Raw genomic sequence first — 21557 nt, forward strand, 5'->3', positions numbered from 1 at the left:
TAGCACAAGAAAACAGAGAGTCACAGATTGTCATTTAAAAAATACAGATTCCCAAGGATCAGAGAACAGGAGCCGATTGAATTCTACACCAAACACAAAAATGTACACAGCTTTGGTAGATACAAAACCAGATTCAAAGTTTAAACTTACACACATACACCTGGAACAAAAACTACCGCACACAAAACGCCCCACCCCCACCCTCCCCGTCAGTCAGTGGCCTTTGGCCTGAGTCCCAAGGAACAAGAAAAGTCTGTAGCACAGTTTAGTGGGGGCTGCTGGTGGGATCGCCGGAGTTGTCGCTGGCATCAGGCTCGTCTTCGTCCGTGTCCTCGGACTCTAGTTCTGCCAGTGCGTGAAGGTGGTGAAACGGCCAGCACTGTGGGTCTTTCTTGTACAGCTTGGCCAGGAACCTCAGGACGAGCATCCTGCTGGTTTCGAGGAATGCTCGGGGGCCCCAGAGGAACTCATATTCTGCGGGGTCAGTGTAAGGGATTTGCCTGTACTCAAGGTACTTTTGCCTTACAAAGACCTCGGTGATGAGTTCCTTCATGTTTCCAAAGGCACCGTTTGTATCTCGGACGTCCAACCCTAAATTGAACAGAAAAACGAAGGTTAGATTTTCCCCCCGATGGAATTGCCTTTTATAAAGGTGAGACTCAAAACTACCATCAGGAGGGCAAACTGGGGGGTACAGTCTAAAAGGGATGCCGCCCCCCATGACCTTGGAGATACCCCAGGGTGTGGATTATAATATAAGAGTGGCTTTTGGTGGTCAGCTGGCAACCAAAGGCACACTCCCCTTTATCGTGGGCACGGGGGATGCTATCTAAACACTCGCCTTTGAATTCTTGGATGATGACATTCACCACTTCTGAGCGTGGGATGGGCACCTTGGATTGGTCCTTGACCGTGAGAAACTGCACCAGTGGGTTTGCCCTCTCATCTGAGGGAGGCAATGGCGGCGCCTCCCCCTTGGGATCCTCCTGGATAGCACTGGATCCCTGAGCAAGGCATGGGGCCTCAGAAATGAGTAAGGACTGAGGGATGCCCGGGACATCGTACTGAACGTTGGACCTGGAGGTGCTTGGGCCCTCCCAGGCATTCAGAGCCCAAGATGTGCTGGGCCCCTCCCAGCCACTCAGGATCCTGGAGGTAGTGGCGCCTTCCCAGCCATTCAGGCCCTGGACAGCATTTGTGTATGCCCAGTCACCCAGAACCTGGAAATGGCTTGGGACCTCCCAGTCATTCTGACTGAGATTCCTCCGGGACCGTGGGCCCTGCCAGTCACGTGAGGCCATCCTGTGGCCACTGTTGTCCATGTCGGGCTCCAGGTGCTTCTTCTTCCGAGTGGCTTTGCCCGAGCGACGAGATGGCTCAGCAGTCGCAGAGGCCTCTAGGACAGTGGCAGGTGCCAGAGGGGTAGACACTGTACCCATCATGAGGGAAGGCATTGTCTTAGGTGCCTCTGAGGCTTGGGCATCGGGCTGGGGGGCCCCTGGGGCTGCAGGAAGGGCCCCTGGGGCTGCAGGAAGGGCCTCTGCACAGGCATAGGGATCCTGCAGAGCAAATGGCAGTGACCTTGGGCTCTCTGAGGTGGCAGATGGGCCTGCAAAGGCGTAAGAAGAGGCAGGCTGGAAGTGGGAGGTAGATGGGAAGACCCTGGAGGTGGCAGTGCAGGTCTCCGAGGTGGTAGGCAAATTCTTCCAGGCATTTGGCTGATGTGACCTGGCACCTGACCCTGCTCGGGGAGCACAGAAGGTGGCAGCAAAGATCATGCGATCTTTGGAAGGGCCCTTTTTCTCCTTTGAAGAAGTCCTGCGGTCTTTTGAGCCCCTGTGTTCAGTAGAAGAGGCCCTGGATTCTCCTGATTGAGTCAAGTGTGATTTAGAGGCGCCCCTGGGAAAATTTTGCCCCGCTACGGGGGCTCCTGGCTGGGCCTGCACGATGGGGGGTGGCCCTTGCCAGGAAGGCTGGAGTTGCACTGCGGGCATTTCTGCCTGCGAGCCCGTGGGCTGGGCCTGCTGGGTGGATAGCTGAGTTTGCCGGCCTTTTTGGGAGGCCGGACCCCCCCGAAAGGGCTGCTGCTGCTCCACCTGGACGACCCGGGGGGGCTGGCTCTGGCCCTCCTGGGCAGGCAGAGGCTGCCAAAAGTGAGTGGGGGCCTTTGGCGCCTGCCAGGCCACCGCCTGAGCTGGCTGCACCTCCTGGTACTCCATCGATGTTGGCAGCTCCTCTGGCACCGGGGGCTGGCCTTTGGGAGCCTGCCAGATGATGGATGGGCAGGGCACAGCTTGCTGTGGGGCAGCCTGTGGAACAGACAGTGGGGCCGGCAGCACTGGCTGAGGCACCTGTGGGCCAGAGGGTGGCGCCGCAGGTACCTGTGTAGCTGGTGGTGCTGGAGGCACCTGGGGGGCCACCTGCACCTGCGGAGCTGGCAGCCGAGCCTGCGGGGCCTGCCGCAGAGGAGGTGGAGGTGGCAGGGCCTGCCACAGCTGTGGCTGGCTGCCCATGCCCTGTGGGGCAGGTCGGATGGGCGGTGGTGCCTGCCTGATCAGTGGCGGGGCTTGCCGAATCATGGGTGGGGCCTGCCGAATCACAGGGGGGGCCTGCCGGATCACAGGTGGTGCCTGGCGCAGCACCGGAGGTGGCCCAGGGCGTATGGGTGGTGGGCCAGGGCGGATGGGTGGAGGACCTTGGCGCACAGGTGGTGGCGCCTGCCACGCGATTGCAGGTGCCTGCCAGGTGACCTGCGTGGCCTGCCAGGTCAAGGGCGTGGCAGGCCAGCCTTGAGGGGGCGCCTGCCAGGTAGGTGAGGTGGCTTGCCAGCCCGGGGGTGTGGCCAGCTGCACCTGGGGGGCTGGTGGCACCGGAGGCACCTGGGGAACCTGTGGGGGAGGCCTTACGACCTGGGACTGGATTTGCAGGATCAAAGGCTGACCCTGAGGGGCCCAGGTAGCCAGGGGCTGAGAAGGTGGGACCACTGGCTGCGCCATCGGCGCTCCTGACACCGGAGGCTGGATGATTGGAGCTCTTGAACACGGAGGAGGGATCATCACGACGCCAGGACCTGGAGGCTTGGCCAGCGGGGTCACGGAAGGTGGCGGCTGGGTCATCAGGGCCGTTGGAGGTGGAGGCTGTGGTATCGGGATGACTGGAGCAGTCGGCTGGACCATCAGGACTCCTGGCGTCAGCGGCTGGGCCATCAGGACTCCGGGCGGTGGTGGTGGCTGGACCATCGGTGTCCCCGGAGGTGGAGGATGCGCCATCGGGGTCCCCGGTGGGGGAGGATGCGCCATCGGGGTCCCCGGCGGTGGCGGCGGGGGAGGATGCGCCATCGGGGTCCCCGGTGGTGGTGGGGGCACCATTGGGGTCCCAGGAGGGGGAGGATGGGCTATCGGGGTCCCCGGAGGTGGAGGATGTGCCATCGGGGTCCCAGGAGGAGGAGGGTGGGCCATTGGGGTCCCAGGAGGGGGAGGGTGGGACATTGGGGTCCCCGGAGGTGGAGGATGGACCAGAGGCGGCAGGGGAGCAGTAGGATGTAGCATCAGGACCCCCGGAGTTGGAGGCTGAGGCAGCGGGGCGCCCGGCGGCGGGGGAGGATGCACCACGAGGACCCCCGGAGTTGGAGGCTTCCCCATCGGGCCCCCCAGCGGGGGAGGCTGGACCATCGGACCCCCTAGGGCAGGAGGCTGGGCCATCGGAGCCACCGGGGCCGGCGGCAGCTGACCCTGCGGAGCCTCCCAAGGAGGTTGAGGCGCCTGCCAAGGGGCCAGGGGAGCCGCCTGCAAGTCAACGGGAGGAGGATCCCAAGGGACCGGAGCAGCCCGGGAGGAAGCAGGCGGAGCCCGCATCAGGACGGTGGGGCGGCTATAGATCGGCGGCTGCGGGGTCTCCGCCGGAGGGCTGGAGTCACCCAGGTTCTTACTTAGCTGCGACATGTCCCTTGGCTGACAGCTGGTGGGTCTTTTCGTCCGACAGCTGCTGGGCCTTTTCCTCCAGAGAGAAGAGAATGCCTACGTGGCTGTTCAGGAGCTCCCTCCCGGCCGAATGCCGAATAGGAAGTGGTGCTGCTTCTCTGCAGCTTTGCGCAGTAAGAAGGAGGGGGAAGGGGGCTCAATCCCGCCCCTTCCCCGCCCCCGACCACCACAAGTGGATACTGAATAGGGGCGTCTACCAAATCCTGGGCTGACACAGGATCCCTTCACAACTCCGTCCAGTGCCCAAATGCAGTCCGCTCACACTCTTCGTGCATGCCTTTTCATTGGGGAGTGACAGGAACAGATTTATGTGGTAGAAAAATTACTGTGCTGCAGTATGGAGTGGGAACAGACCACTGGCAACATGGAAGGTATCCAAAAGGGGGGAGATGGTGTGGTCTGAGCCCAGATATGCAGCACATTGACGTAAGAGAAACTCGGGAGCTGTGATAGACAGCTCTTATAATTTAATCTAGCAGTCAAAGAAATGGGAAAGGCATGCAGGTTTCTGTCTTAGGAAAGGGGAAAGTTTATGGGATAGCTTTATTCTCTGAGGGACACAGCGGGAGGTACACGAGAAAGGAGATTGATGAGCATTGACCAGGACCTGGGGCAATTTGTCCTGCTCTGGGACAGCCGGGCAGACACGTCCCAGTGCGCTCTCTGATCAGAAGGAATCTGAGCTGAGGGTCCAGTTTGGCTATTCTTTGTGAAAACAGACATGTGGGAGCGAGTGAGAAAAATCTCCAGACACATATCTGGGAGAATGCAGGTCTTTTAGAGATAGGCAGAGAAAAGACACCACAAAGCGCAGAGACAGGAGGAACGAGATTTGGAAATTAAGATGTGTCAGAAATCAGCAGAAAGCTGCATTTTTAACAGGGGGAAACTGCCTGTGGAATGAGAGACAAGGACAAGGAGTGAACATGACATTCTTTTTTTTTTATGAAGACCAAAGAAATACACTAGGAAATAGAAGATGAATAAGTAAATAGATCCAAATAGATAGGGGGAAAATAGATGAAGAATAAAATAAAAAAAAAGTTCTGGGAAAACTACTCATAAATAAAATCCAATTTAAAAATTAGATGATGTATGAAATATGAAACAGAAAACAAAAAGAAAAACATCACTCCTAACGTTAAACGACTTTCTGATCCAAATGAAGTGCTGATTTTGGCTTGACAGATCAGCTTTCTGGAAATTTACGAAGTCCTAAGCATCAAGGATGTTTCCTTTAGAAGAGGCAGTTTACAGCCTGGGGCAAGAGATCAGAGTGGCCAACGAGGTGCCACAAGGGGGCAGGAGAGGATGGGAAGGCTTCACCCCACGCCTCCCAAATTCCTTCGTGTCCCATTTGGTAATTCATGAATCAAAGAAAAGGCATATACACATTCCCAAAGTTTCTGTGCCTTAAGCAATGAGTGCAGAACTTGACGATGAGGTTTCAGTGATTTTTCAAACTTCCAGAGGGATGTCATTAGTTCAGAACCTCTTCTTTTCAAAGACAAGTGGCTTTTTCAGGGTCCCTAATGGTAGGTCACTTTTATGTATATACAGAGAAGGCTCCCCACTGCTGGACGTAGGCAGGTCCTGGAATACAGAAAGCTCTGAAACCACACTTTCTGGTTTTCATTTCTTTGGGTTCATAGTCCAGATATACATACAGAATCCCTATGTCCTGGGCATGGGGGTTGAGAATCTCTTGAGAGTGGCCAATTCTAAACACGTCACTGTGTTCCCCTGGTATCAGCTGTGCCACAGGGATCTTTTCTGCCTGTGGATGGTATTGGAAAAGTTGATTCGTTTTTCAACTTGTGACATGTCTTCCTTCACTAAAGGATACTTTTTTCCCCCTACACTGACTCAGATGTATAAACCCATCAGAGATTAAGTTCTCCCAATAACCATTTGTTTTCCAGAATTATGACAGGCTTGGCCTTCAGTCCATCACGCTGTGGGTCATCCCACATGCTAAACGGTGACCAGCAGGGCCCGGTTATCGCAATGAATAGTACTGCCACACAGTGTAAACTCCCACCAAATCCATTCTCTGTAAAAAGCCTCAGAATATGTCAACAGGCACCACGCAAGCCAGGGGGAAAGGATTAAGAATTATTCAAAGAAGACAAAGAAAATCCATGTAGGTGTAATTGTAGTAATGCACCACAGTGAAGTGGAAGGTGCTGCGAGCATACAAGCACAGCATGTGGTGTGTTTCTCTCCGTGTTCCAACTCACTCTCTCCTCCCTCCCTCCACATGGTGGTGAGGTTTGTAGTAATACTCACATATATGGGCATAACATTACTTGAACGGTGTCCTTCCTCAGTCCTCCCTTTCCTCCACCACACCTCTCTTCCTCAGTGCCCTTACATTTACCTACTACTCTTTCTCCTCATTTATTGGAAATCCTTTTTGTTTCCCATCCCATTTTTTCTCTAGCTTCCACATATGAGTGGGAAAAAGAAAACTACGAAGGTGTAACTAGAAATAAATATTAAGCAACGCATGGATCAGCACCTTTGTCATGCCTGTGTAACCTTCTGAATTAACATAAAAATTGGGGTCTCAACTGTCCAGCAATTATAGAGGCGTCAGTAAAGGTGGGTTCATACAGTTTATCTTCTCTGAAAAATACTTTGCCTATTTCAGACAGCTGATGCTCTTAGAATCAGGCCACTTGAGGGGCAGAATTTAGCTATTTATAAGTTACTCTCCCCTAGTATCAAATACACCCTAGAAACCACGAGACATACAGCCCCTTTGTGAAAATAGTCCACCTTAAAAACAGCAAAAACTAATATGTCCTGAACCTAGAAGGACATTTAGACCGCAAGTCCTAAATAGCTTTCCCCAAATCATTCTCCTCCTCCTGAAATTTTCCAGCCTCCCGAAGCCCCCTCCCTCCCTCTCCTGTGAATAGCCTTTCCTCCTCCACATCTTTAAGGAAAGTGTGGTCAAATTGTCTGTTCCCTGCTTCTCTGTAAAACAGCTCCGAAAATTGAAGGTTGGTAGAAAACAAAAGGTAAGGAAATAGAAAACACTACACATGTTCATATCCCTCTGGCCTCTGATTAGAAAAACTTTTGGTGCATTATATCAGCATGTAAGAGAGGTGTGAAAAATGGGAAGAAAATAATTAAAAAGAATTGGAGGAAGAGAAGCTAAGGATGAAGCTGTGAGGGCCAGAGAATGGTGGAGCGGTGGGCAGACAGATTCCTCCTATTCTCTCTGGCATCGGGTCTACACCAAGCGGTTTGCAAAGGGCCCTTGAGTAAAAGCACAAGATTAGCACCTGAACAAGCCCCACTGTCACTCCTCCGTAGCTATTGACGGCATAAATACTCCTAAGTGTGTAGATTAAGCAGTTGTTGCTTTTACAAACTCTAAAATCACTTATTCATGAAACGCCTTTTGTTACAATTTCGCTGAATGCCCAGCACTGTGCCGTACATAAAATTACACAGAAAGAAAGAAAAAAAAAAACCCTGAAGTGATATATAATGACTTGTCGCCACATAAGGATATTAGTTTCATATTTTTAGTGCAATAAGGTGTTATCGACGCATTGTTTAAAACCCATGCCGGTCATCGTTGAGGCAAAGAACTGACTACTTGTTTCTGTTAGAAACATGAGAGGTGTGGGGCTGTCATGCTGAGAGGGGGGAATATCCAAGGCTGTGAGAGTCTTGAGTGCCCTCCAAACTGCAGAACAGGAAAATAAACAAAGCACAGAAGATAAGAGACAGAAAAAGGTATTGAAAAGAAAATTGCCACAACTTCATTAAAATAGTAAATGTACTATTTTTTGATATGTAATATGAGAAAATTCCACCCGTTGAGCTTTACCTACACTGTTTATTTATTCTTCACAAAATCTATAGTGTGTGGCCTCATTTTACATGACAACAATTTAGGCTCAAAAGGTTAATTAACTTGTCTACAATGTGGCAATATACAGCAGACTCTGGATTTAAAGCCTGGTATGTTTGTTGTCAACGCCAGCATATTCTCTCTCTCGGTCTCTCATTCTAATAAAGTCATAATTTTTGGTTCCTAATTTTACTTTTTAGTATTTTAGAAAAATATTTTTTCCTGGCTCATTGTAATTATACATCATATCAAAATACAAAATGACACAAACACATATGCACATGTCCCTCGGTGTATTTCTTCCTGCCATAAAGGACAGAGCTAGCATTCTTAAAATCTGAAACCACTATGTCCAAAACTTTTTTCTAAAATTTAGATGTTTCTAGTCGTCGCTCTCAATATATTCTGTATTAAGCAGGGCACAGTGACATATGCTCATAATCCCAATTACTGAAGAGACTATGGCAGAAGGCTAAGATGTTGAGGACAACATGTGCAATATTGGGAGATCTTGTTTTAAAATGAATAAAACTTACATTTAATTAATATGAGATAAAATGCATAGATTTAAAGTATTCTATTTAATGAGCTTTGCCACCAAGTAACGAACAATCAAGACAAGATAAATGATATTTCTATTATTAAAGAACGTTTACTTTTGCTTTTTTAAGTTAATTTTTTTGTTTAAAAATACTTTATGGTTTCTCTTACCATCAATTTATTTTGCCTGTTCTCAAATTTCAAAATGGGATAAGCATAGTATATACTGATTTTTTTTTTGTGTGTGTGTGTGTGTGGCTAGATTTCTTTGCTCAATATAATTTTCTCGAGACATAAACACATCACATGTATTGGGAGTTTGCTATTTTTTAATTGTGAAAAGAATCCCTTTATTTATCTATTACCTTTTGACGTTTGAGATATTTACATTTGGTTCTATTATGAAAAACGACTGCTTTGAACATTCTTTTGGAGTGCATTTTGCGGACATATGCTTTCATTTATCTTAGGTAAATGACCAGGGGTTAAATAGCTGGGTCAGAGGGTCAATGTTTGTTTATAAGAAACGGTGACAGTTGCTCATAGTAGGATTAGACCATTTTACACCATCAGAATGTAAGCGATCTTCAGATACTCAGCGACTCAGCGCGACATGTTGGAGTGCTAATCATTTTGATTTGATCGTTTTAGTGAATGTGAAATTGTGCTTGTACAATTTTACACTCTAATGAGCAAGTATGAGAATGGCAGTTAGTCTTTATCTTTGTCAAATTTCATATTATTAGATAGCTCTTAGATTTTACAGTGGATGAGGTAGTGGGTTCATAAAATTACTGAAGGGAAAGTTCAGAGACTTTCCTTTGTATTCACATCTTGCATCAGCACACCCGTTATAATTCTGATTCAATATCAATACATTACTATTAAATAAAGCCAATACTTCATACTAAAATGCACTACTTTGTACATTCTATATGTTTTGAAAATTGATACAATTCTACACATGTTTGGGGGTAGTGTGTGATAATTAGATAACTGTATGCGGCATGTACCTATTAAATCAGGGTAATTAACATTTTCATTTATTTATTCTCACTTCTTTGTGTTGGAAACCTTAGAAAATCCTTTTTTCAGCTCTACAGAAATATAGTAAATTACTGTAAACTACACTCACACTACTGTGCTGTAGAGCACTAAAACTTCTTCCTACCTAATTATATTTTGATACCTGCTATGTAACTTCCCACTACCATCCTCACTTTTACCGTCCCTAGTATCTAGAGACCACTATCCTACTATCCTATCCTCTATTTCTATAAACACCAACTCTTAACTTCCACTGAGAAATGGTAACAGGCATGCAGTGTTTTTTTTGTGTGTGTGTGCCTGACTTACTTCACTTCATATAACGTCCTCCTATTCCATTCCTATTGCTGCAAATGACAGGCTTGTATTCTTGAATCCCGCTGTATCTATATACACACCATTGTTTCTTTAATTAATTCATGTGTCGATGGACACATTGGTCTATTTTCTGTTGGCTATTGTGACTAGTGTTGCAATAAATGTGGAAGTACAGGTTTTCTTTGATGCATTTATTTCGTTTCTTCTAGATATATAACAAGTAATGGGATGGCTAGGTAATATGGTAGTTTCCATGGGGTTTTAGCAAATGTTTAATCACATGTGTCCACCAATAATTAGCCATGCTTAGCATAATACCATTCCAATCAACAACAGCCTGAGACTATATATACCATATGACTCAGGCATGCAGCAAGCTACTCTGTAAGTCTGTGTACGCACACTTTAAGATGCTCACAGGATGACAACATCTCTTAAGGATGCAATTCTCAGAATGTATCCACTACGATTAAGCAACCCGTAACTGTCCATTGCCACACGCGATTGTTTTTTTTTTTTCTTTCCTCTGAATATACCTGTGGTCCTGTCTGCTTAATCTCTGGCAAACTCTGGCATTTTTACTTTCTCCCATAGTTTATGCCTTTTTCTAGAATATCATACCGTTATCAATTGGTGGCTGTGGAAGGTTGATTCCAGAATCTCCCCACTGATATGCAGATCAGAGGAGGTTCAGGTCCCTTATTTAAAAGCACACAGTATTTTCATAGAACCGACACATCCTTCTACACACTGTGAATCATCTCTGGGCTGCTTATACCTAACACGCTGTAAGTGCCCTGCAAGTAGCTCCACTGTATACTCTGGGGACGATGTCCTCTAGGTCTCTGCATGCTCATCCCTCTCCCCACTATCGTTGGCGACCATGGGTCTTTTTACCATCGCCGAAGTTTGCTTTCCACTGTGCTATGTGGATAAGCTGTTCCCCCTTATCCACAGTTTCACTCTCCTAGTTTCATGATCCATCACAGTCCCAAAAATACTAAACTAAAAATCCCATAGTGAAAGCGATGTTTTAAATGGTGTGTCCTTCTGAGTACAACGATAAAGCCTTGCAAAAGCTCACACCATCCTGCTCCACGAATCCTTTGTCTAACATACCCATGCTGTATACAGTTTCCACGTTAGCCACTTAAGGCTTGATCATCTGATTAGCTGTCATTGTACTGAAGTTCTTATTTCTTAAGTAAAACAAGTGTTCTTCTTAACACTTATTATACTTAATGATGGCTGCCAAACAACTGGGAGACATTTTATTATAGTATGCAGTTGTAATTGCTCTATTTAATTATTAGTACTGTGGTTATTTTCTTAGTGTGCCTAATTGATAAATTTAATGCCATTATAAGCATGTCGTTTAGTAAATAGCATAGTGTGTATAATCCTTGGTACTACCCATGGTTTTAGGCGTTCCCTGGGAATCTTGGAACATATTCCCTAAGAATAAGAGGAGACTACTCTAGTTTAAATCATACATCCTCTTTTTTCTGTATTGCTGGATAGTAGATGATAGATTCTTTTCCTTTGTGGAGGTATTTATTTAAATCTTTAGCTCATAGTACAGTTAGATCGCATATATTTTCCTGTTGATTTTTAAGAATACTTTGTATGTGTTGGCCAACGGTTCTTTATCAGATAGGCATTCTTCATTGTTTTAAATTTGCATGATGACTAATGACGAGCATGTTCTATGTACTGAAATACCACTTGTATATCTTCTTTGAATATTTCATTCTTTTTCCCCTTTCTTAATTAGCATGGCTTTATACTAATGATTATAACAGAAATCATGTTAACCGAACCCATTATTTCTTCTTTTCCCAGTTTGGATAAATTCTAATTTTAAGGATTTTTAAATTTTTATCTAAGTTGTGAAATTTATTAACTGAAAGTTGTCAGTCTCTCTTTTTGGCATTTACCAATATATTAATTGTTAAACATTTTATAGTTAAAGCGTTCCTTTTTTTAAAGGGAGAAAATAACAAAATCGCTCCTTATTTTCTTTAAATTTCTGTAATTCTGTGGTATTGTCCATCATGTATTCATGATATGAATAATTTTGTTCCCTCTTGCTCTGTCTCTCTCCTGCTCCCGCCTTTTTTCCTTCTATCGTTCCCTCTCCTTCATTCCCTTTTATCTAGTATGTGTAAGGTTTCTCATGATTTTTCTTATTTTTCAAAGAATGAACTATCAATACTATCTAAATGTGTTAATACACTCTAAAATTTGTCTGTGTTCTATTTCAGTTATTTCATTTCCCATTTTTATTCTGCTCACTTTCCCCACATGTTGATTTTGAGTTATTCTTTTTCTGTATTTTCTGCTTGTATCAGTTCATTGAAATTATATTATAGAGAGACTCAAAGTGACACAAGCACACATGCACGCATCACTTTGTGTGTTTCCATTTGCATCCCACCCTGCATCCCTGTACAAGTTGATGGGATTGGTAGTGATGGCTTAATATGTGAAGTTAGCATTGTTTAAACTGTTTCCTCCCTCGATCCTCCTTCGTCTCCCTCCCTCCCCAATCTCTTTTCACGACTCTACTGCTCTCTCTCCTCATTGATCTGAATACCCTTTGTTTTCTGTCTCCACTCGAGCTTCCACTTATAACTGATTTCACTTAGCATAATACACTCTGCTTCCATCAATTTTCCTGAGAACACATGATTTCATTCTTTTGTGATGGTTGAGCACGGTTCCATTGTGTGCATCCACCAAATTTTCTTTGTCCATTTGTTTGTTGATGGGCATCTAGGTTTGTTCCATAATTTGGCTACTGTGAATTGTGCTATTAAATATGAATATGCATACGTCACTCTATTATTCTGTACATTACTTTAATATATACACTTAGGCCATTGATTTTAAATATTTCTCTCTTTTGTGCTAGGGATTGAGCGCAGGTTTCATTTTTTCTCCAAATACATCCACAGAGTAAGAAATCAGATGCTCTCACTATAAGCAGCGGCTAGGTAGGAAAAAAAAGGTCATAGGAAAGAACTCTAGATAAAGAGGAGAAAGCATAGATGAGCAAATAAGGAGACCTAACTGAGGGGGAGAGAGAGGGAAGAGGGAAACTCCATATTGTATACGATGTGCCTTCACAAACATATCAAAAACAATCTGTAAGCCAAATGTAAGAAGGAGGGAGAAGGCAAGGAATGGGGTGGGAGATGGAGAAGGGCTAAATAAGGATGTGTGTGTGTGCGCCTCCATCATCTTGTACTCTGTTAAGATGTGTGACTACAATGCACCAATACAAAATTTTAAAAATAAAATAAAAATTCAGGTTACAGAGCAAAACTACATCCACTGCCATTTTTATTTATTTAGTTCGTTTTATCTTTGAAAAAGTGTCTCACTGAGTTACCAAGCATATCTCTAAGTCGCCGGGGCTGGCACCAAACCTGTAATTCTCCTGTGCCAACCTCCTGAGTACTGGATTATAGACATGCAACACCATACCAGGCTACATAATGTGCATCTTTAATTCAGAACTGTCTACCTCCAAGGACTATCACTTTATGGTTAAGAGCTCTTCAGCAGCACAATATCGTTTAGAGTCCATGCATCATTTGCATTGTCATTTATTTTACATTATCTATGCGAAAACACCACAGCATATGGCTGCGTTTGCTTTAAATAACCAGTGGTTTCTTTTCAATTATAGCCAAATAGACAAAGTCCTTGATTTGAACAAAACCATACTGAGATCCGTGCACATGGGTTACATGCAATTACTTTGCATGATTCTGTAGCTGAGGTCCTACACAAGAGTGATACTGTCCTTATCTGCATAAGTTTCAGTAATATGCGAAGTGAGGACCACCTGTTTTATGTATATACAACCATATGTCACATAATGATGTTTCAGTCCACAATGGATCTCATAAGCTTTGATATTTTTACAGTATCTCCAAATGATATACCATTTTAGTTTGTGTATGTACAATCTGTGATATTTTTACAATAATAACATTGGCATACAATGCATTTATCAGAATACATTCCACCATTAAGCAATAATACAAGACTATACAGGTATGTTTATAATTTTAATAATGTAAATATTTATGTCACATATTACCACACCTAAGAGAGACTATACTAAATGGCATGGTTTAAGCTATTACAAACATACATATACATAATAGATACATATTTTGGTTAACTCAACAAATTTAATTGAGCATTTACTATATGCCAGGAACAATTTTGGGTTCTGAAATTTATCAGTGAAACACACAGGCACAGATATCTTCCCTTCTAGACAATATTCCAGTGTGAGGAGAGAAAGAATAAACACAGTGAGTACATTATGGTACATGTTATAATCTGACACTAAAAAAGGAACATCATGGAGAAACATTGCAGAGAACATAGCATTTTAGGAGTTTCTTGAAGAAAACCCGGACTAAACACAACAGAAAGAACTAGATAATATCATGCTAAGTGAGAACAGCCAGTCTCGAAAAGTGAAGGTGTGTCTGTTTTTTCTCATATGTGTATACTAGAGAGAAATTGAAAACAAAAGAAACTACAGATAAATGAGGAGCGACGCCAGCAGAATAGGGAGATGGATTTGGGCGGAAAGGAAGGCTGAACGAAGGAAACCGTTCCAACAGCCCTGCGTACACACGTGAAGTTATCAACACCAGCGTCAATATTATGAATGGGGAGAGATCAGCCAGGAAACACACCACGTGCTGTGTGCACGTCTCCATCACACTGTACTTTATTATGATGCATTAGCACAATGTACCAGTAAAAGTCTATTTAAATATTTTAATTAACCCAGTGGAGAACTGAGTTGCTCTACGGATGAGCTGAATTAAAGTCATTGTTTACCGGGAACACATTTCATCTGCTTCCCTGTAGAAGTCTAGAGAACTAGTAATTCACTAGGCAGCTACTAATATCTGGCCACTTGTTGAAAAAAAATGAAGGGGGAGGAGAAGTGGGGGGAGAAGAAGGCAGCAAGAAAATATATTATAAAATAAACAAACAAACAAAAAACAGTTGTAGGCTGGATGTAATGGTGCAGGCTTGTACTCGGGAGGTTAGACAGGAGGATCGCAGGTTTGAGGCTAGCCTCAACTTAGCGAGGCCCTGAATCCAAATTAAAAAAAAAATTGAATAAATAGCCAGGCGTGGTGGCGCACACTTGTAATCCCCGTGCTTGGGAGACAGGAGGATCGTGCAGGTTCGAAACCAGCTGCGCTGGCTTAAGAGACCCCATTTCCAAATAAAAATATAAAAATAGGTCTGGGAGTGTAGCCCGGAGGTACAAGGCTTTCCAGGAACACCTGTACCACCACCAAAAAAAAAATTAATAAATAAAATAGGGCCAGGGAGTGTAACACAAAATTCCCCTGAGTTCAGTCTCCAGAAACACACACACACACACACACACAAGAAAGGGCAGAAGGATGGAAAGAAGGGAGGAGAAATAAAAGCAAAAACAATTCTTAGCATCCAAAAGTGGGAGTAGTGCGAGCAAAGTGGCCATCTTCTACACAGGAAGGTACGAGACAATGCCTGCCTGCACCCCAGAACTGGTGCCTGCACCCCAGAACTGGTCCGTGCACAACAGGCATCGGGGAGTATGTCTGGATGTAACCTGCAGGTTTGTAGGAAGGATCTTGCTATCTGACTGGGTATGGTTGCACAATAAATGAACAGAAAGGAAAGCATGGTGCTCGGAGTTGTTGTTAATTTCTAATGCCAAAGAGTAATTGCACATCTTTATGAGGCACAGTGTGATGCTTTGGTAGATTTACACGTGTGTATTGATCAAATCAAGATGCTTAGTTGTTCATCATGTGGATCATTGATTATTTCTCAGTGGTGATAACAAGAAAAGTCTTCTTTTCTTGCTAGTCTAAAGTGTACAATAAAATGTTTTTTAATGCCATCCCCTTTTGTGCAATAAACCACCAACACTTAGTACTCTTCTTTTTGGCACCTTATTGCTCATTTTTGTGGTTTAAATGTATGTGTGTAAAGGAGAGTTAGTGGTCTTCCATCTTTTGCTTTTAAGAAGAGAATTGGACTAAGCACATATGTGTCTTAGTACAAGTATATAATGTATATTAAATAAGTTTAGAGGGATACTTATTACAGCCATGCGCCGCACAATGATGTTGGTCGAGACAAACTGCATGTGTGAGGGCACTGCCATAAAATTTACTGCTTAGGGCTCCCCTAATGCCATCATAGATGTCTCACTTTGTGTAAGTATGACATTTGTAAAACAGCTAAATGACATCATGATTAATTTCTCGGTATGTGCCCCAGCAAATAGTATTTTTTAAAAGATAATCACCTGTCTCTCTCTCTCTTTTCCTGATTCATTTCTTCCTATATACCCAGACTCCCATCTAGTATCAGCCTTTTCCCCTTCAGCCTGAAAATCTTTCCTTAGCATTTCTCATAGCCTATATCTGCACGAGTTTGCTGATATTTTCTCTTATTGTGTATGTTGTCTTTTATTAACAAAAATATATTTTATTGGTGCCTTGTAATTATACATGTAAAAATCTTTATGGGTGCATTGCGCTCACATATTTTGATGAAGTCCCAGGTGCGAGGCGCCTAGACGCACACCGGACTTTGTGTCTTTGATGATTGTTTTCTCACTGCTGTAGCTTTTTATCTTGATACGATCCCATCCATCAACGTTGCTCTATTCTGTCTGCTGTTAAAACCCATTCAGTATATTATCCATTTTATATTGTATTTTTCTACACTAGCATTTCTGCTTGTCCCTTTTTTTAAATAGCTCTCCACCTTTTAGCTGAAATCCCTCATTTTTCAGGCTTTTTGCTTACTTTTTTTATTCTAGAATCGAACACATTGATTATAGTTATCATAAACTGTGTTTTGCCTACTCAAACATCTAAATCATGCTTTGATCTCCTTTGAACATTTGTTTTTCTCGCTTGTCCCACAGATCACATTCCTCCGCTTCTCCTCATGTTTCTTAATTTTTATTTATGGGCAACAACATATGCAAAAATTTTTTTGAGAAGGAAGTAAATCACATTTCCTCACATAAAAGGGTACAATTTTCTTTTGTCGGATAGCTAAAATGCAGAGCTTAGTCTAACATGAGGTTGAGCTGGAGCCGGGATCTCTTGCCTCTATAGTTAGATTCAGCTTCATGGTGATGGCTTAACATATTTTGAGGGTGAGAGAGATTCCTTTAAGTGGGGCCCCAGATATTAGACCAGTGAGACTTCTGTTATCTCTCTATTCAGTAGGACCAGCTGCTTGTTTTATGAATATTCAAACCTCTCGTTTCTGTCACTGATTTTTTTCTCTCCCGTCTCCTGTCTTTCTCTTTTTTTTTATCTCCTTGTTTTATACCCACTTGCAAAATTTTTGGTTTCATGGGGGAATTTTCTTGACTCCTCAGCTTGCTCCTAGGATTTTCCAGCCACAGGAGTTGCTCTTCTCTCTCTCTTTGCCTTTTTTTTTTGCCAGTCCAGAAGCACACACTCAATGGAGCGTTTGTGGGCATTGGGAAAGTGCTCTCAGTTCCCAGTCTCTCAGTGCAGTTGCTGCAGGCAGTTGCATTACTTGCAGGAAGGGTCTGTGCACCTCGAGACGTCTTCTGAGCTCCCCTGCTTAGCCTTCTTGCATCAGTACCTTACTCTCAAGAAAGAGACCCTGAGACTTCATCCGCCCTGCTTACTCTCAGATATTGGTGTTCACTCACATGCTGTTAGTGAACACACTGGCGGAGAGATGTGGCAGGTGGATTTAAGTACCCTCAGCCTCCTCTGAATTAAGCCGCAGAGCTAGACAGTATGCAATAAATACCGGTTAGTTAATCACTTGGCTGGTCTCTCATTACAGCCATCGATAGGGGAGTTTGCTCTGACTTCAGCATTGACCCTCAGAGATCAAGCAGCATGGGCCCCTGCTCTTCGCAAGGGCTCGCCATTCCTAGAATTTAATTCACTGAGGTTTCTCTGGGTCTTTACCTGCCTGATGTGTTTCGTGGCTTATCCATATTGCTCTCAGAATTAGAGTGAAACTTCTCTTGCAACTCAGAAGCGGAAATCTATTCCAAACATTTTTGGCCAAAGAATCCCCAAAAGGCATTGGAGAGTCAACATTGTGTAATAGAACTGGAGATACCAGCATTATGGCCCTGCTTGACCCTACAATTATTTTCAAATTGTGTGACTTTTATTAAAATTTTCCCCAAGTGGGCATTCTACTTAAAAATATGACAGAACCCAAGGATACAGAGTTCAGTGTCCTGCCTGAGAGTCACTAGGGCTCCATGCTTGTTTTAGCCTAAAAAGGATTCTTTGAATAATTTGGCCACACTCCACTCTCAGACAGGGACCTGTGTATCTATTTCCCAAGTTAGGAAACGCTCATAGCACATAACGGGAAATATGTGACAAAGAACGCTGTCATTGCTGCCATGGGGAAATGCACAGTGTATTCAGGACATAGATCTATGAAGTCAAGAGGAAGAGGCTGAGCTGAAGGAAACTTTCTGTCTCATAGGAGGTGGGTGATTTATTAATTAAAGGTGAAAATGGTCAAAGTCTGGATTTAGACGTCCACTTTGAACCATGTAAGGATGAAGCCTCGAAGGGCTCCTGACATCATCTAGATGCTCTCATGAAGTAGGGCAGGTGAAGACCTGAGAGGGAGGGTGTGTCTTAGTGTTATTCTTGGGAAGGGGAGAGGGAGGTGACTATGGACGAGTCAAGGAAAGCCCCCGAGTTAGTTAGACTACTAAGTCACAGATCTTGATCTCCAGTGGGTACAGAGGAATTATATTTTGAAAACATTGAAGCCTGGACATTTTTCATACAGAGGGTTCGGATATGCAAAGGGAGTTTGAGGAGAAACGGTGTATGGTGAGCAGCGTCCTTTCAACCCTTAGTTCCTCCTTCCCACTTCTGACATTGGCTCTTTGGCTTTTCTACGTCTCAGACACTCATGGAGGAGACTTGGTTGCTATGCTTGCTCCTGACTATCCTCCGTGGCGTTGCTCAGTACCTCCTTGGGCTGATCTGTGTGCTGGGAAGTAATTTGCATCTTCTCGATCCCATATTCTTTGATTCCATCATAATCCTTTCCTGGAATTTAAATTTCTTTATCCCAAGAGTTTCCAGAGAAACGTGCATTTGATGGGAAGGGAAAAATGGAATCAGTCACAAGGTGGCAGAAGAGTTCAGCCACACCCTACACTAACAGACTTGGAAACCCTCAATTCCTTCTTGAACCGGTGGGAACGATTTGGGTTTGAGTGTCTACTTGTCATCGTTCTGGGACGACTGGGGATGAGGCGTCAGGATCGACTCCAGCTTTGATGCGCTCTCTTGAGGCCAGGCTGGGTTGAAGCCCCAGCAAAGATAACCATAAACTGTGTCTTTCCAAAACACCCAAGAACTATTCGTCAGTGACAGGTGTGAACAGTGGATGAAGTAACATTACCTGCTCACTGGGTTTTGCTAGCATAATGGGATATTGCATTCCTTAAAACCAATGAATAATAAAAGAAATGGGGAATATGAACCAGTGAGCATATAAAGAGAATTTCCAAATGAGCTATGTATGTAAACTGGGCAGGAGGACACAACGCTGGTCATCCTGCTCCCACATGTATCTCCCTCTTCCAGTTCCATCACACAAGCCCCAAAATTCTGTCCCAGAGCCCGAGGAATTGTTAAAGAATGCCTTCAGTCCCAGTTGCTCCCCTGCTTCACCGAGAGTCCCCCAGGGCTCACACTCCCTGAACTTCTTCAGACTTTGGCCCGAGGGCCACCTCCTCAGACAGGTTTTTCCTGATAACTTCCTATTAATTTTAATGCCTCTTTGAAGGCCAATTTTATACTCCGCACAATGCTCTTATTCTCCTTTGGGACTTGTTACCTGAACTTTAATTATATTTCTTCACTTTGTTTGACTATGTGGTCATTCAAAGTCATACACTAGACTTTTTTTTTTCACTAGACTATGTGGTGCATGCAGGTGTGGATTTAAAATTCTTCATTCCTCCTAGGGCAAGGACCGGCACCTCATACTCATCATTAGAGTATTAACAAATCAATAAATAAATGAACAACAAACACATATCCTGAAGAAAGCACATCAAAATATTGACTGAGGGTAGCTATTTCCATCTTTTGAAATTGAGTTCTCTTTACATTTCAGAATTTTATTTTACATGCTTTAAAAATTCTATATTGACTCTAGGTCCGGACCACCTCAAGTTAAATATCCCAGTGAGACCCTTAATAAGTTATGTGAACAAAACCGTACAGCTCAATATCTATGTGCCTCCGTTTTTTTTTGTTAGTAAAACAGCAATGATAACACACATCTTTAGCTTATTGCAAAGCTTTGCAAGCATGAACCATAATTGTTGACATCTATCATATTGTGTGGACGTCAAGGATTTTATGGACTCTTAAAAGTGATGTACATACACAAAATTATCAATGCCAATCACAGTGTTCTTCATGGAAGGGCAAGGGCACGAGGTGGGAGCTGGGGAGGGCTCACCATGTGCTGTGTGCATATATGCCTCTATCACTACAGACTTCATCATGATGTATGATTACAACGCACCATTAAAAAAAAGTGGATCTCTTTCTCCTTTAATCTTTCTAATCTGCTTTATGTAAAATGTTGGGCTTTAGTTTTCCCACATCACCAGGTATATAAGGTATACAAAACATTAAATGCTGCAAATTTCTTTAAAATTTATTTTTTAAATAATTCTATCTCACAGTATCTTTAACCTTTTATTTTGAAACAATTTAAAACTCACAGAAAAGTTGTAAAAGTACTACCTAGTTCCTCTGCTTCCAGAATTCTGCTCCCCCCATCATGAGATCAAAATACAGCGCAATACTAAAAGCTGGGACTTTAACGTAGTTGTACTGCTATTAAATAAAATATCAGACTTGTTCATATTTCACTGGTTTGAAAATAAACCCATTTTCCCAAGGAATGTATAGTTCTACAATTTTTTTTGCATGTGTCAATTTGTGTAAACATTATAATCCAGATTCAGAACTCTTTTATCAGGCTCCATCATCTCTCATGATGCTCATGTCCATCACATCTTCCCACCAACCCTCTCAACCACCCTGTTAGCCATTGCTAGTTTAGTCATCCCTAGATGGTTATAACATTTGTATAATACTGTTTGCAATCTTCAGGTTCTTTTCACTCAGCAAAATGCTCCTCAGATTTATTCATGTTTCTCTATGTTACAGTATTTAGTTCCCTTTGCTATCACTGAGTAATATTCCATTGCAAACGTGTGCCACAAGTTTACTTAATCCATTCATCTGCTGAGAAATATGTGGGGTACTTCCAGTTGTAGGATGTTGCGAAATAAAGCTGCTATAAACATTAGCGTCCAAGTTTTGCTATGAAAATATAACCTTCATTTCTGTAAACGCCCAAGACTGAGTCATATCTCTTGGTTAATATGGTAAGTATATGTTCATAAAAAATATCGACCTGTTCTATATGGGGTCGGTATGACCTGACACCTCCACCAGCGGTCTGCGAGCAGTCCAGTTGTTTCACATCCTCTCCTGGATATCAACAGTATATTTTCTTTTAGCCGTTTTTTTGTGGTCCTGGAGATGGAACCCAGGAGCTTTCTGCTTTTGACCTATATCCCAGCCCTATTTTTATTCTTTGTTTTAAAACAGGGTCTCACTGAGTTGCAAAGGGCTGAGACAGGAAAATAGCGGTTTGCGGCCAGCCTCAGCTACTTAGCCGTT

The 21557-nt window shown here is 43.7% G+C and overlaps 1 protein-coding gene across 1 annotated transcript; it reads right to left on the bottom strand.

The window, feature by feature from the left end:
- Positions 1-265: 265 nt before the first annotated feature.
- MAGEL2 (MAGE family member L2) lies at positions 266-3941 on the bottom strand (the record flags this gene model as incomplete). Its single annotated transcript, XM_080691711.1, is given in 3 exon segments — positions 266-628; positions 631-717; positions 720-3941. Coding segments are annotated over 3 exon segments (3672 nt in total).
- Between the last annotated feature and the right edge of the window lie 17616 nt (positions 3942-21557).

The sequence above is a fragment of the Muscardinus avellanarius genome, assembly GCF_963383645.1.
Source record: "Muscardinus avellanarius genome assembly, chromosome: 3".
In the NCBI taxonomy this organism is placed as follows: domain Eukaryota; kingdom Metazoa; phylum Chordata; class Mammalia; order Rodentia; family Gliridae; genus Muscardinus; species Muscardinus avellanarius.